The sequence below is a fragment of the Dromaius novaehollandiae genome, chromosome 1 (genome assembly GCF_036370855.1).
Source record: "Dromaius novaehollandiae isolate bDroNov1 chromosome 1, bDroNov1.hap1, whole genome shotgun sequence".
In the NCBI taxonomy this organism is placed as follows: domain Eukaryota; kingdom Metazoa; phylum Chordata; class Aves; order Casuariiformes; family Dromaiidae; genus Dromaius; species Dromaius novaehollandiae.
The window spans coordinates 64,767,476-64,784,394 of NC_088098.1; the positions used below are offsets into that span (position 1 = coordinate 64,767,476).

General features: G+C 37.6%; 1 protein-coding gene across 7 annotated transcripts in view; it reads left to right on the plus strand.

Moving 5' to 3' along the window:
• The window catches only part of ERC1 (ELKS/RAB6-interacting/CAST family member 1), a 309,324-nt gene that overhangs the window by 236,928 nt on the left and 55,477 nt on the right, over nt 1–16,919 (plus strand). For all 7 annotated transcript variants that reach the window (XM_026117004.2, XM_064515015.1, XM_064515024.1 and 4 more), the window contains one exon: nt 13,096–13,240. In XM_026117004.2, coding sequence (XP_025972789.2) covers nt 13,096–13,240 — 145 coding nt within the window. The remainder of the gene's footprint in view (nt 1–13,095; nt 13,241–16,919) is intronic.

Sequence of the window (16,919 nt, forward strand, 5' to 3'; positions counted from 1 at the left end):
ACTACTCTCAGCAAAGATCAGGGAGCTTTAGGTGTGCAAGATTTTGGTAATCCACTTGTTTCCTTTCAGTTAATAATAGAACCTGAATCCTGAATGTTTTCAACTCAGGACGTTAGTGTTTCACAGACGTTACCAAATGTACTGTTACAATTCTTGGGTAAAGTAGATAGTAGTGTTTCCATTTATAGAGGTAGTTGAATGATGTGCTCTTGGTCAAGCCAGAAGTAATAGGCACAAAGAATAGATCCTGACTCTCAGCTCTATTTCTGTTTTAAATACTAAGGCATGTTTCCATTTCAATCTTACTATGTTTGTTTATGTGTTTTGGAGTTACCAGTTCTTAGTTTTAAAAATCTGTGTTGGTGGTCTTTCCTTCTCAGCTTTTTTATAGATTTGTTCTGCATGAAGCATATTTATGCTTTCAGATACTTTCAGTCATCCCTAACACCTCAGAAAATGGCTCAGAATTTTTCCCAATGTTGTGCAAAGTACCCATTTCTTCAGGATAATCTTAGGATTAAAAGTTGTTGTCTGATTCACTCGTGTTCTTCCTGCCTCTCAGTGATTTTCTGCCCTTGTCACCTGTGAATGTGACACCTTACAACTAGGTGTAAATCTGTTATATGTGCTTTGTCTGTTCATCTGTCTAATCATTTTTAGTTGTTCAGACATTATAGGGAACTGACAGCAGAGCCATTTTTCCGCTAATAGTTTATAAATAATACTGTTAGAAAGAAGACACTGTTATCTGTAAAGCAGTCCTCTTCCTTCCAATATTCTCAAGTTTCTGCCTTCACCTTCTCAGCCTGAAATCAACTTGGGAAAGTAGGCACCATTTTTCCATATAGCAGATAGAATTAAAAAATTTGAAATTTAGTCATTGCAAGAAATTAGCCTAGCCACAAGACTCAGTACCTTAGCAGATGCCAAACTATACTTCTTAGCAATAGTACAACCAGCTAAAGAGCAACTCTATCAAAACAGGCAAGAAATTCCTTCAGTGAAAGTTCTTATATCTGTAGCGTAGACAAGATTTCATAAGAGCCAGTCTCTCGCTGTGATAGCAAGCTGGGTTAAGTTTGTTTCAAGGTAATAATACTCCCTCCTATTTCACAGGCTTTCACAGGCTTGGAATTTGAGTTTTTTACTTTTTGTAATATACTAGATTTATATCTGTAAATGTACATGTGATAATGTTTCCTCAATGAGGCGATTTTTATGGAAGTTTCATGTAACTTTAAACTAGAGGATAAACACAGCTTCAAATTTGTCTAATACAAATGTTGTTGGTAGCTGGAGAACGTGCTAAAAATGTGGGGAGGTTTTTTGAGACTCACTCACATGCGAATGAGTTGTTCTCTCACTTCCCACACGTTGCTTAAGTTTCATGTACTTGTTTCTCATTATAAAACAAGGAAAATAATAGCCTACTTTGCAAGATTGTCGGGCTTCCTTCATTTATTTATAAAACACTTAAAAACTTGTACCTGAACAAAAGCTGTGTAGAACAGAATGTGTCATTATGATTAGCAGGGATCTGATGAAAAAGGGTTGCCAGGAGTCTGTTTCCATGGGTTAGATGAGGCTCACTGTGCTTGTTCTGGAACAGAGCATGCAGTATGCAGCCCCAGATTCTTCTAGCTCGTCCTGCAAAGAACAGGGACTGGATAGATATTAAAAGACAAGAGAAGACAGTAGGACTCCTTCTATTTAGTACAGAAAGCAAATTGCTCATAACTAGGCATCTTGAAGGTTGTGTATCTTCAGAGCCCATCAGAACATACTGTAGTGCCAATTCAAAGAAATCTCCTGCGTGAAGAGACTGCGAGTAACTACACCTAGATCTGAAAACAGAAAGGAAACTAGACTTCTCGGGCCTCTTTCACTGCAATTATGGAAGTGAATGTACCCACATTTTATCCACAGCCACTGACACTTGTTCCATTCCTATCCTCACCCCTTGTGACGCCTTCTGTCTGCTTAGGAACACTTCTTTGGCAATGCTTAAGCAGCTGCCAGGAGCAGGAGGCAAAGTGATGCCTAAAGACTGCTTACATCATCTTTTTTCTTCTGCCGCTGCAATTTCTAGCCATATCCAGCCACTTGGCATTTCTAGTGCTCCCTTATCAATCCATCTCCTGGGCAGCAGCAGCAACCAGAAAAGACTGAAAAGCAGGTAGTTAGTGCGAGGATTGGGATGGAACAGATGTCGACATGAGTGGTCCTGTTGTCACTACCACCAAACGCTAAGACATCTTTTGCAGAGTTAATATAAACAGTCCCATATACTGTGGCTGACCTTATAGAAAATATACCTTTTCAGAAATCAGACAAAGTGGTTCTGGAAAAAGAGCATACACAATCTGAAGAAAAGGACTCTCAGAGAATGGGGGAGAGGAAGTTAGGAGAGAGACTTCAGATTGGTCTTAGTATCTGGAAATTGAACTAATGAGGCTATGGAGAAATAAAGGAATACAGAGGAATAAAGAAGCAGCAGAGTGGGCAGCCAGGAGAGAAACAGTGACAGCACTGATGAGAATTAGTCAGATAGATAGGCAATAGGTAATGAAAGGAATCTGTAAGTCTAGCAAGAAAATAGATACAAAATCAAAGGAAAATTGAGTTGTTTGTATACTAGTGTAAGAACAATAAAACAAAGTAGCTATACCTTTTTTTGTGTATGGCATGAAATCAGATGTTATAGAGATAATGGCAAATAGTGGCTAATAGAATAATATTTGCAACTAGACTGCGGAATACAAATTCTTCAGAAAAGCTACAAATGAAAGTGCATGTGATGTACATTAATGATACAGGAGATTTTGTAGAAATAAAAAAAGCAATAGCATTAATGAAACAGCATTATTTTGGGTCAAAATAACTTAAGGACTATAAAGGAGTTTTACAAAATGAGTGCTTGGTAGCCTGTTATGGACTTCAGGGGTGGAGTTATGGTAGACGTTAATAACAATGTGCAAGTTTCTTTTATGGGAGACATTAATTTATTAAATACAAATCAGAGAAACTCTTGGACTTCTTAATATTTACTGTATCACCAGGAAGTAATGCTGTTTCAGAGCTCAGGATTCTAATAAATATTGATAATGCTAAAGGAGACGTCATCATAAAAAAAAGCCAACCTCGACTGGAGTGACCACAAATTGCGTAGATTTAAATTTTACTAAAAAAAAGAAAGAAAAGAAAAAATAAAGCCAAAATTGAAAAGTAAGTAAAGTTTTCAATTTCAGAAAAGTAAACTTTGAAAAATTAAGGATATTGATTAGCAAGTAAACTGAGCAGAAGGACTCAGGGATTCAAACACAGAGGAAGTGGGGAATTTATTTAAATGAAAAATGCAAAACAATAATGTATTTACATCCAAACAAAGGGGGAAAAGTGGAGGAAAGACATAGAAAGTCTGTCTTAAAAAGACTGTCTGTATAACTTCATCCAAAAAGAAATTATGAGAAAGTAGCAGCTTGTACATCATCTTAAAAAATGGTCAGGAAAGAGGGCTGTTTCTGGGAGGCTAAAAATTACAGGAATAAAGTGAGCTTTATCAAAAGTCATGGTGAATTAGACCTTCCAAAGGAAATTGAAACAAATAGTAAAACATACTGTAGCCACAAAAATAAAAAGATCAGGAAAAGAATTGGAACCACAATGCACTGAGGAGAGGGCTAGGATTAGTGATAGCATGCATATGGTCCCAAAATTGAGTGAGTCATTTTACCTTAGTTTTCAATAATGAGAACGATAAAATGTAATGGAAGGAAGGTATGATGACCTACCAGAATGAATATGTTGTTATGGAAACAAGATACAGGCAAAAGGAAGAGAGGTAAGTTATACTAGCTAGGAATAACAGTCACGATAGATATAGATAGATGCAGGCAAAGAGGCAGATTCTCCATTGGTTTACATCTTTGATTCAAGTCTAAAGATCAATCAGTTTTCTAAAAACAGCTGTATTATGAGTCATGATGTAGGCTTTTTACATGATCAGGAACCACACTGAGGCTGCAGTATTGTAATCATTTGCCTGGTACAGCTGAAGTGTCTCTCTGCCAGCTTCACCTGCAGCCTGATTCACACTGGCATGGTTAAAGAACAATCGCTTTCACTCTAGTTAACTGTGGTTCTTTGATATGTTATAATCAATGTGAATTCTGTGATTCACTTTCTGTTCCTGTGTTTTGGCAGCACTGGCTTTGGCAACGAAGGGTTTCATGGTGTAGCAATGTCCTGAAGAACCGCAGTTATTCTAGGGATAAGGAACTTCTGGTCAGATCTGGGTTTCTCCTGTATTTTCAGGGCTAGGTTTTAAATGGATCAACAAGCTGCAGGGATATGCAATCACTAGTGCTAACACCAGGGAGGGGTCAGGAACCTGAACATGGGAGGGCAGAGCCATCTCTTTCAGCAAGAGCTCTGTCTTATGTCAGTTTGGGCTGATTGTGAAACCACATGCTAAGCTAAAGCTCAACCTGCACTTGACTGTGTCACAGGGAAAGAAACAAGAGCTGCTTTTCTTAGAAGGTTATTTTTCAAAATCTGGTGGACATATTCTGGTGGCCTGTATTGCCTGGATGAAAATTGTACCTTAAGTTTGTGCTCTATTTGCACTGCTGTTATACTGCAGATGAAGAAAGACAGCGAAAGTTTCAGGAATTCCTTCTCAGAAAAATCATTTCTGGGGAATGCAAGATTCATGTGAGTACTTCTGTCTCGCATCTAGCTTCTACACTCAAGGCTGGTAAAACAAGGAAAGCTGTCTTTAAAAAGTTACTACCCTTTCTAGGGACAAACCACCAAGAGCATCAGGTGCCAGGATTGTAGCTTCCTTCAAAATGGGCCATCTTTGAGAACTCCTGCTCTTCAGGGGCAATTAGTAAGGCTCATAGAGTGTCAATCAGTTTACCAGCTGTGATATGCAGCAATTTCTTTTTCATAGGAGGAATACCATCAATAAAAATACTTTGGGAAACTATTAGTGGATTGGAAAGTCCTTCTGTGAAAGCTTTTAATTATTTTCTGAAGCTGCTGACAGACACAGTCTGCAGCTATATTGAAATTCTGAGTACTCAGAACTGAGACATGAACAGGACTAGGAATCATAAATCTGGGCTTCAGCTACCAAAGTGGTAAGATTAGGGTGAAAAGCTTTAAGGAAAAGAAAGGCTGAAATGTTGGTGAAAAAGGTAGTATAAAATGCTTATAGGATTACCCGTGACTATATTGAATATGTTGAGGGGAAGGACTTTGAAAAGCGTCTGCTGCTTATCCATCCTAGTAAGGAATGATGCTTCTATGATTCTAGCCATGTAGGATGTTAGAGAAAAAATGTATGTAGGAAAGTCCAAATATATTGTATCATTTTTAAACAAGGACAGCACAAGTGGTGCTGTTTCCTGTGTCTAAATTAACATGCATTATCATTGGACCATTCATGTTTCATTTGCATGATTAAAGGGGGATCTCTTTTGTGACCGTACTACTTTTTCACAAAGAACTTATATTTTTATCTGTTTTTTCAAGTTGTGTTCACTTGTGTGTGTAAGGACATTGAAAATAACAGTGCAAAAGTGTAAATCAAGGAAGCTTCAATTTTCTCAGGTCAAACAACTCTTTGTATTTGTCTCACTTAATTTGCTTGAATATGCAATTCCTTTTATGGCAGCTTTGCAAGTTTAGATCATAGGTGAGAAAGATTGCTGAAATTCCATCCAGACAAAACAAAGGTATCTTGTTGATTCAGGAAACAAGTAAAGGAATGGGAGGAGTAGTATTATCCCTTTTGATTGCGGGTGAAAGTCCGCATTTGGGAAATTAATTTGCAGTCTGAGGTTTGATGATTCCCAGCTGTAATTAAAAGAGCAGGTAGTACATATTGCCGAGTTACATTTTTTTTCCCAGCTCCTTGCAGCAAGAGGTTGCTACTGTTTCTTTTGGATAAATGTTTTACTCACTTTGGGATTATGGTGATACTTTGTGCTTTTCTAATGGCTGCATCTTGAATACTGCAGAAATTGTAGCCGGCACAGAATTTGGCAACTTGTGTATCAAGTAAGGTACTGGTTTATTAGCATATTAAATCTGTGTTTTGTGGTCAGACTGCCTGTGTTTTTCAAGGTAACTTGAAGAAACTGATTCTAATACCTAGAACCCTGCATGGACTGTCTCTTTCCTCATGAGATACTATAGTTTCAGTAAGCAGAGTATAGGCTTATTGCTCTTAATGGCTGGGGTTGCGGGGTTTTGGAATTTGAAATTTACTTCCTACGTTATTCAGAGCAGTTGGCGTCCCTTATTAACTTTCTGAAAATGCTCCATAGCCAGCAAAAAATCAGAAAAAAATGTTGCATTTGGAACTCCTATTGTAAATGTGCTAGCATGGTTTATTATTAAAAGGATGGTGTTAGTGCAGGATAACCCTCGTATTGGATCAGTTGTTTGGTGTGTTATATTACTAATTACTTTAAGAGTTTAGCAAGTGTGACTCGAGAGCTATGTCATGGTACTAAACATATGAAACTAATGAATGCTGTTTTCTAGCACTCTTAAGTTCTAAGCTGTCACCTAAATGTCTATCTAGCTCTCATAATACTGCAAATTCTATCAGAATCTCTTTGCCCAATAGTTCTGTATATTGTCACTTCATTGGAGTTTTTTTAATTTATATGCAAATATTACTTTCGATCAAGATAATTTTCATGGTCAGTTAGAGGAATGGATAAGAAACAAAATGTGTTAGATATTGCAAGAACTGGATTCCACCACACATGAAAAGAATTAATGTCCTTTATCAGATTGTTCTTTAGCAACAATAAATAACACATCTTATTGTAACAGTGGTTTGGCATTGTAAGTCTTACGAATGTCTTTGACAGAAAAGAACTAAAAACCTGATCAGGGTTTTCTGTAGGCTTTGGGGAAAATGCAGTGGACTAAAATGAGACAGTTGAAGCAAGTACTGCCCAGCTTTCAGCTCTGCCCTTCTATGGAGATTGATGCCCTTAAGGCTGGAGTGACTAAACAGCTTATGAAGCAGCAGAACCTTTCCAGTTTTAAGCCTTGTGTAGTAAGGCCTACCAACTGAAATTAGAGTTTATTTTAATACACTACCTTGAAAACAGCAAGTCTCTATTGAAGGGATCGACTGGGTTACTAGGAGCAGTGTCTACTTCAGCTCTCCAAATTTGGGTCATGACGTTAAATGGTATCGTTTAATGCCACCTAGCAAGAAAATGGATTTCATCCTGATAATGAAACTAGACCTGCTGGAACTATCCCAGTTCTTCAATGACATTAAAATGAAAGCTGCTGATTATCTCATTATTGCTTTTATATTATCTCATCCACATTTTCAGAGAGATTCCACTTTGGAAGAGATTTGAAATAAAAAAAATCTAGAACAAAGTATATATAACATTTCTGTATGGAATTTGTGTTCTCCCTTACATATGTAAGCATATTATTTTAATGAATATGTATAGCATTTATGATTTGAAGCATCATTAATTCAGCACTGATTGCAGTCTGTTACTAATCTTTCTGATTATACAGCTGATAAATATTCCAGTGTTGTAGTCCTGAGAACTGGACTGTGAAGTATAAAACTTCTTTTTAAAATTCACTTTCTATTTGTTTTTACTAAAAGGATTCATCCTCTTTACTAAGAGGGAGCTGTGAAAGAATTTATATAGTCTGAATGCTGTAGAGAACCATTTAAAGACATCTTTATTTTATTAATATTTGTATGTCAGAGGACAAGCTTGGCTGCTCTGGTAGTTAAAGCATTAAAAATGTTGTGGATAGACCTTTTTTTATTACTTCTTATTGGACTTACTGTGCTATAACTCATTAGCCAGGAATACAGCACATTAGTCCTGCAGTGCTGAGGGTTCCTGAGTAGTTAGAAAGTCTCATGTCCCCATTTGCAAAAATATGCTGTGGTTCACCAAAGAGGAAAAAGAGAAATGAAAGGAGAATGGTGTCTGCAATACTCAGAGGAGTAGAGTTATGGTCTTGACTGCACTGCAGTTGGTGCATTCACATCTAGCATGCTGGGGGGCTTTGGTGCTAATGGTATTTGGTAACTGAACCTGTGCGAGCTGTAGTTCCTTCTTTTCCAGGCTCATTCAAATACTTGGTCACTCAGACTACCAAATCACTTACTTATCCTCACAAAAACCCGTAAAAGAAATATCACCTATGCTGGATGTGTCTTTTTCAAGGGCCTCTGTAAACAAGTTTCTGGATGCTAGCGCCTGCAATTTTTATTGACGTCACTGCAGCTGCTAAAGTATTCTCTAAGAATAACATTATTCAGTATCTGAAGAATTATGCAGTACAGCTCCCATGACTTTAAGCTCTATCTTCTTTTCTACAGAGAGAATTAGAAGATATTGATTTGCTGAATTTGTCTTCTATTTCTACAGTTTCTAGTATTAGAAATACTTAATTGTATAATAGTATATAGTTAATTCTAACTTTGAATTCAAAATAAAAAGTATCTCTGTGGTTGAGCTTCTTAAAGCCTTTCCTTGATCAAAGCCTGTAGTGAAAACCAAGCTACAATTTAAACTGTTGCCATCTTGGCCAGTTATCTTCCGAAAGTTAGCCATTTACGTTGACGGTCTGAAGGAGGTGTGCCTTCGCACAAAATCTTTTTTCGTGTATTCGCAAGAGTATTCGGATGACCTGTAAAGGCTACAGAACACCCTCATCAGGAATCCTTCAAAAGCTCAGGATATTTGGCATCAGCGGAATTCAGTCATGGCAGCGTTCAGTAACTTCTCAGCTTGGACATCATCACTGCCTTCCAAGAGAGATTCCAGTCCTCTAGTCCCATATCTTGGGGTTGGAGTCATTAAAAAAAAAAAGGCAAAACCATAGTTCTTCAGTTTGTTTTCCTTTATTTATTTTTTTTTAACTGCAGGCAGAACAAATAATAATAGTGGCACTGATTTTAAGAATATATGCAGCACTATCTCTTAAGAATTGAACCTGCTAGTCTTGGTACCACTCCAGTCAGTGGTCATCATGATACACATTCAGTGAAAGGCTTCAGCATATCTGTGGAAAAAATATCCTCTTCTCTCTGGTGCGCTTTTTGTCCGACTTTGAGTTAATCCTCATCCTTTTTTCACTGGATTTTCTACGCTATTATCATTTCAGGTCACTCTTGGTAATGTCTGGGCTGTTTTAAAGTCTTGTCACCTGTTGTGAGCTGCTGTACAGCTCAGCACAGGCTAGAAAACATGCCCAAATGGAGAGATAAATAGACAGTTTCCCTCTGCTGAGTTGATGTTGCCATGGTGACACTGCTAACACTATCTGAAATACCCAAGCTAACTTATATGTACTATGTTTATATGAGCTGTAGTGACTCTCACGTTAGACAACATTTTAAAAGGTCAACCAAATTGGTTTGTGGAACAAGTACATGCTTTTCCTACCTCTTAGGATACCTTAAGACCTCTGGTGTTGTTAGCTGGAGAGACATGCTTTGGTGAAGAAGCTAAGCCTATACTGCTGACTGTACTCCTGACAGATTTGCTCTGATGCTACTAGCACCGTTCTTGCAGCAGCTCATTTTCCTCATCTGTCAATCTCACCAATCTTACAGCATGTTCTTTCGGCAACCTGGGAATAATTGCTATCAAAGAGGGAAAACAAGTCAGTTGTGTATTACTCTTGAAATACATACCTCCTGTCTTTTACTTGGTAATACTTGCTCTTTCCTGTCTTGTAGAACTTTCCTTCCAAGTTCTGTTGAGCACAGCAGTGCGCCATTACAGACATGTCTTCTTTCAGCAGAGGTGACAGTGACCCCTACACTTCTCCTGTATTAACCTTTATCCATTTAACTTGTAGAATTCAGAAGAGCATATAGACTATACTTATCACATCACAGGATACTTTTCTTTGTTTGATTCAAACTGTCATCTTGTTTCATTTGGGCAGAAAAGCAGAAGACCACAGCTCCTTTCACCACATTACTTGACCAGCACCCCCATCTCACACACAGTGCAGCACTGAAGTATTAGGCAGAAGGATGTGGGTTTTCTAAGCCATTGTGGTGAGGATTACACAGCCATAAATTAGTAATGGATTGCTAGCTACATTTCATTGTCCTGGTCCTGGAGTTTTCACTTGAGAAGTAGAGGTGAGCGACAAAGGATTGGTTGCAGAAGGTATGCTCTACACGCTATTTGAGGCACCTCAAATTTCCATACCAGAGTAATGGCTACATAGATAATGTTACAGAGAGATTCTTGGCTCTGGTCCTGAATCATCAGCAAGGATTGTGGATTTACTATTAAAAGAATAAGTGTTTCTTTAGAATCAAAATAGATTACTCTACAGAAACTGAAAATGACCAGAACTCCAATCCAGTCTGTCTTTCCCAGGATACTGATAGCTAGAAAAAGCAGAGAAAATGTATCATGTTCTGTCACTTCATTCTCTTGGGTTTTTTTTCATGTTTCAGGCAGACATCCAAAGCTGGATACTTTTCCGTAAAGCAAAAGCAACAAAAATAAAGTTGCAATAATAATGCAGCCATTAGCAGTTGTTCCCACATCTACAGTCTTGACACTACAATTGTGAATCTGACATTCAGCTCTTCCCTTCTCCTTTTTTTCAGTTCTGTTTAATTGTCAAAATGTCTGTATTTTTTTTCTTAAAATAAATGTATTTAGAGTATCCTTCAGTTTATCTGAAAGCATCCACAAAACACTTGTCATGTCTTGAAAAACAAGGAAAAATTTAAGGTGCTAGCTTTGCTAGATAAGAGCCAGGCAAGATGCAGGTACTCTCTAAACTGGGTCTGTCAAATTTCTGATATGCTAGTAGTCTACTTAGAATAAGCTTATTCTGTTAGCATGTGCAAGAAACACTTGTATAAATCCAGAGATGAATTCCACATGCAGCAAGTCCGTTCTTCTGCCAGAGAGTGTGAAATTTTGTCTGTTGAAAGACACACTTTCTATTCTTGAACAAAGAACATGGTTCTTTTCACATTTTTTGATGCAGGATATGTGGCTTCAATTGAGATCGTTATGATAGCAAACTTCTGTATGTGGGTAGCTCCAGCAAAACTCCAGTAGTCATTGAAGGGATTGAGGAGAAAAACAGATCGTATCTTAGCCATGTTCTTTTAAGCCCTACTTCCTTCTACCTGCACTGTGACAGCTGTCTCCAGATGTAACTGGCATAAACATTTCTAGGAGCTTGGTCACTGACTAGAATCAGAAGGAAGCCAGGTCATACATCATCCCCTCTTCTTGCCTAAGTCTGTAAGGCATAAGAAGAAGTTTTTCTTCCATCCCCATCTGTCATTCATCTGAAATTAGTCATGGACTTTCTCATCAGCAAATCAGTTTTCACCCACTGTCTTACCAAAACTTCACACCTTTCAAGTGAAAGCAGTGTTTATTTCTCATGTGTAAAAACAATGAGGGCTCTTTACTCATGATATTTCATCAATACAACTGTCTTTCAAAGAGAAACTACCTCAGAACCTTTTGGCTTCTGATCCAGGCCTGTGGAGCTAGCATGCTTTCCATGTACCTCTTTTTAGTTTCTGGTCAGAAGTGCTGTTCTGGCTACTACTGAGCTGGGTTAGAAGGTTACAGCCCTGAGCTGCTTCTCAGAGGCTACTGTCTTCCCGGATCTGTCAGCATAACTGCACATGTAGTTGCTTCCCAGCCCCTTTCTACTAAAATGATCTATTAAGGGTTTTTTGAGAAAGAAAAATGTTGTTCAGCTCTTTTAGGAGAATGAGGTCAAGAAGCAAATATATAGGCAGTTATTCTTAAAGACTGGAGGGGAGCAATAGCAAGTATCCAGGGCAATAAATTCTTCATCCAGCTCAGTTATGGCCAAAGCAAGCTATCTGACAGCATCCTACATATTTAAGTGTTCGTCTCCCTATACCCTTGACTTAAGCATTAAAGTGCCTTATGGAATAACTTCACTCTCCGTTCTCAGAAATGTTGCAGTAATTAAATGCATCTTTTAGTGCTCACTAAGGTCACAAAAACTGTAAAATTTTCAGTATCTAACAACTAAAATGTTTTGTACTCCAATAGTACCAATCCTCTACTTTTTCAAGCGCTTGATTTAAAAGTTCAGTGAGCTGGATGAGTATGAGTATGTTTAAATGCATGAATTTTAAATGAAAGCATTGTCCATTTATTCTGCTGTTTTTCAAATTTTTCTTAGTCATGCCTGCTTTCACATTGAGCCAGATGAGTACTTTTTTGCAGCAAGTATGTATTTTGTTTTATCCACAATTAAAAATTCCTAACTAGGAATGTCAAGATAGAGAAAGAGGATGAGGAAGCTAAATCAGCTAAATCTCTTACACCATTTCCGCGAAGCTACAAATGGTTTGTAATGAGGGCAGGTCTACTTCTGTTTTAGTTTCTCAGGACATTCATCTGACAAGCTCATTGTTACCTTGGTTATGTGCAAGAAAAGTCAGAGTAGCTTGAGCATCCTTCAGGGCATCTGTTTGTTGGCTCTTCATTAACTCCTGTGCTATCTGCCATAGACTATTTCAGCATGTAGCAGGAAAGTGTCTGTGTCATCGTTTGCTTCTGGGATACACAGTATTGTTTGAGTGAGTTCAATGAACTTGTCACAGACCACCTTTCTTCTGAAATAGCTGAATGAATAGGCAGTATAACCTAATAAAATTTAACACGGGAGTCTTCTGATTAGTCTGGCATATGTGTGTATATTCTCAAAATCTGGAAATGTTTAGACCATTATAAAGAAACAAAATGTTCAAAGTAACAATGATAGATACTAAAAACTGAGAAAGTGAGTGCAGAATAGGAGGTTCTATTATATGTTATCCTTATCCTTTAGGCAATAATCTGATAATCAGCACAATGGGTTTGGGGGAGCCAAGAATGAGAGATTGACTTCCTGCACAACTGGTAGGCCTATAGCTGTGAAAATCTTATTTATTTCTACATAGCGGAGTTGTACACTGCTACAGCATTTGTTGTATGCTCAACTCTCTGTAGATGCTTCCTTTAAGTTTTACAAGACAATCACGTATTTATATGTGTTTTTCAGACAAGAAGCCCTTCTTGCTGCCATTAGTGAAAAAGATGCCAATATTGCTCTGCTGGAACTTTCATCCTCTAAGAAGAAGACCCAAGATGAAGTGGCTGCACTGAAACGAGAGAAAGACCGCCTAGTGCAACAGCTCAAGCAGCAGGTGGGTAGAGGTGGGCAGGATAAAAGACAGTTAATAATCTGGTTTTGTGAGATTAGGATCTTGATTTATGGAACTGTATAAATGAATAATGTATAATTCCTTTGTATGTTGGGACAAAAAGTACATAAATACTGATTTCAAACTAGTTACTGATCTTGAAAGCTATGAAACACTGTGGGAAAGAAGCAGCCTCAATGTTGAGGGAAGTTTCTTCATGTCACTGCCTGGGTAGTAATGTCTGATAGAATGCGTAGGAAACAGTGTATGAAAAAGGAATTAATTTTTATCTTCTAGAGACACAAATAACCACAGATTCAGAGAAGTATAGTGATACAAAACACCAAAAGATGTATTTGCCTTGTCAGGGAGGAATCATACATGGAAGAAAATTCTCCTTCCTGTAAAGGTCAAATTTAAATGTATTACACCCCTCAATCTCTGTTGTGGTTTCTGATTTGTGACAGGAGCCCCATTAAGGGAATGCCAGCTAGCTGAGTTGAATTTGGGAGGTCTCATGCTGATGAGGAGATTGGTCCCCTCTTAGTTCTGTTCCTCTCCCAACTAAAACAGACTTATGAAATTGTAAAATACATTTCTATGATCTTTTTATGTAGGGATAATAATCAGAAAAAGTATATTCAAATATTTAATACTGTATTTCAGTATTAAATGTAAAGTGAAAAATACATTGCTAATAAAACACTGAGGAAGCAAAAAGCATCCTGGGCAGTAAAAGATATATGATCTGAAAAATCTGTGTAGATTTTTCACTTCAGCAGTTCTGGTGGATCCTTTGAGTTATTCCCATGCCATATTCCCCATAATAGCACATCTGCCACTGCCAATCCAGTGTCAGCTTCTTCAGTACCCTGATCCCATCTTCATGAAGTTTTATGTACAACGTTGTCAGCCAGATTATTTCTGCTTTCTGATAAGGGATTTCTCTGCTTATTCCTTAGGAAACAGCAGTATGTTACTGGCTATGTAATTTTTAGCTAACACTTACTTAAGGTTTAATTTTAGAACAGTAATTTTGATAGCTACACAAGTATTAAAACAACAATTTAGAAGTGTAGTTTACAGTCTCATATTATTTAGTTTTCAGCAACAGTTGTAATTACTCTCACTTGTCAACAAGATGGCCTCCTGCTAGAACAGGATTCAGAAGTGTTCATAGCCATGTAAAGTACTTTTCCTCTTCATGTAATTGTCTGTATGTGTAGCATTCTTAATATATGTTACCACTCATTCCAAGAGAAATTGGAAACTTTTTTTACCAGCAGTTCTTGCTGGCTTGAGTATAAATTCTAAGTCCTTCATGCCCCTTGCCCTTCCCAGGTTGTTTCTGACTATCCTTAGCTGGTAGATTGAATAATCTTTAGCAATTTTTTTCTACTGAAAATTTCTATATATTTAACTTATATATTATCACTGTGGTTAGTAGTGGTAACTAGTAACTTAGGTTTTAGTTAGGTGATTTTTGGTATTGATTTAGTTTGCATCATTAGTTTTCATGGCTGTTAAAAAATTTAATTGCATTTATTGTCCCTAAAAAGACATGGCCTTTTCCTTTAATGATGCCCGTCCTTAATGATGCTTTTGTGTTTAGGTGTGATATACTTCAGTTTCCCAAATGGACTTAAAATACAAGGGTGATTCACTTGAAATTGTTCTTGCTCTGAAGAGAGACCAATTTCAAATCTGGACTTACACACCGTTTCTGAACAGCAGTCCTTTTTCAAAAAGTTACCTGGAATGTCCAGGTGCTTTGGAAGCTTCTCTTTCCAAAACCACCATCAGCTGTGAAAACTCTTCATTGTTCCTCCTCTTAAAAAGAACTTGCTCAAAGAAAAGTAGTAGTAATCCTTATTAGGTCTCTGGTATGAGTAATTTTATGTATACATGTAACATCATAGATAAAGAAGCTGCAAGGTATCATCCAGTGCATCCTCATTCCCCAAGGCAGTATTTTTATATAAACAATATAAACTATATTTAAATGTTTCATGAGAGATACTCATTTGACCTAGCAGAGATTCCACGCATCCTCCCTAAAACCTATGCTAGATCTTACTGATGTAAAGATCATCTTTCATCCTTTTTGGTGTATACCTTTCAATATTGTTGAAAGAAGAGCCACTCAAAGTTACTTATTATGGGATGGTAATACTACCGACAGAAAACTCAGCAGCTCTATAGGTTGCAGGGGATCTACCATCACATTTACTTGTTCACTACCAATAACTTTGATATGTGTTTTCTCCACATTGATGTCACGAATTCAAATCATGCCAACTTTGACAGCTTCAGAAATAGGAGATGGGAGGGAAGAAAGGGCTGTGAGATTTTCCAGGATCCTCATTACTGGGGTAGTCAAAGGGAATCTTACTTTTCCACATGTTTTTCGAGTAATCTGTATACTTGGGCCTTTATGGTCTTCTTAAGTTAACACATTTCATCCAGGTCAACAGCCTCATACTTTCCAGCAAAAGCACTGTACTTCTTAGAAAGAGCAGTTTCATCAGCTTGAGCTTTCTCTACATGTATCCTCCTCTACATCTGAAGAAAACCAAGCTCCATCTGTGTTAGTAGCTGCAAGGAACTGTATAGATTTCAGGGACTTCCTAAAAGTTTAGCTATTATTCCTAAATTTCAGGTAGAAATTGTGAATGAAAAATCTTACCAACTTGTAGATGTATTAAAAACAACTGTCCCAGAAAGGCAACTGATACCAGTTAATCAAGATCTTCTGGAAGACTTTAAAAAAACATTCTGGAACTTTAGAAGTTGATTCAACCCTTCAGATTCAAAATTGGGATCCTGACCTCAGCAATTCCTTCCTTGCGTCTTTAACATTGTTTCAGAGCTGCTGAGCATTTCATATTTCAATCCCACTTTTAGGAAATGCTTACGGTTTGTGTTGGGAAAGCAGCTCTTTCAGTTGGCTGACAGACACTGTTGACTGAAAGGTTCCAGTTTTCATGTCCGTAGGATGCAGAGATGCTGAGCAATATTGGAATGGGGTGGTTTTTATGAAGACTTATGTATGCTGTGGTAAGTACCATAGGCCTGATTTCTGAATCTCATTGCCAACTGGAAAAAGCCTCTAACAGAGATACCTCTTCAGAAGAAGTTTTCCATCTGCACTGCAATAGTGAATGTGAGTGGATCTAATTGTCTGTGTAGGATTCAGATTATGCGTTTCTATCACTTGTGCTGTATATCAATCAGTTGCTATAATAGCTACCGCTGTTAGTGGACTGGCTTACTGCTAATTGACCTGTCTTAGATTGTGTAAAGATATAACTCTCCTAAAACAAGAACTCAGTCTAATGATGAGCCTCAATTAACTTCCTAAAAAATTCGTCAGCGCTGCAGTTTAGCATGATTTTTGTGTATTTAAAAAATGTCGGTGAAGACACAAGGAAATGATGAATCTGGAGGATTTTATGGTGATTCTTTATTTCACCTCTCCTTTGTCCCATCTGAACACTGTCACATTCCAAGTGATTCACATTGGAAGCGTATTACTGTGAAAGAGAAGGAAGGAGTCCTGCCAAAGACATTTTGGTTCTTTAATTTCTTTAAGTATGTATATTAAAGTTTGGATGAAAAGAGGCGTTTCAGAAAGAGGATATGGCATCAATGTTGTTTTAATTTAGAGTTTCTAGGCTCTGAA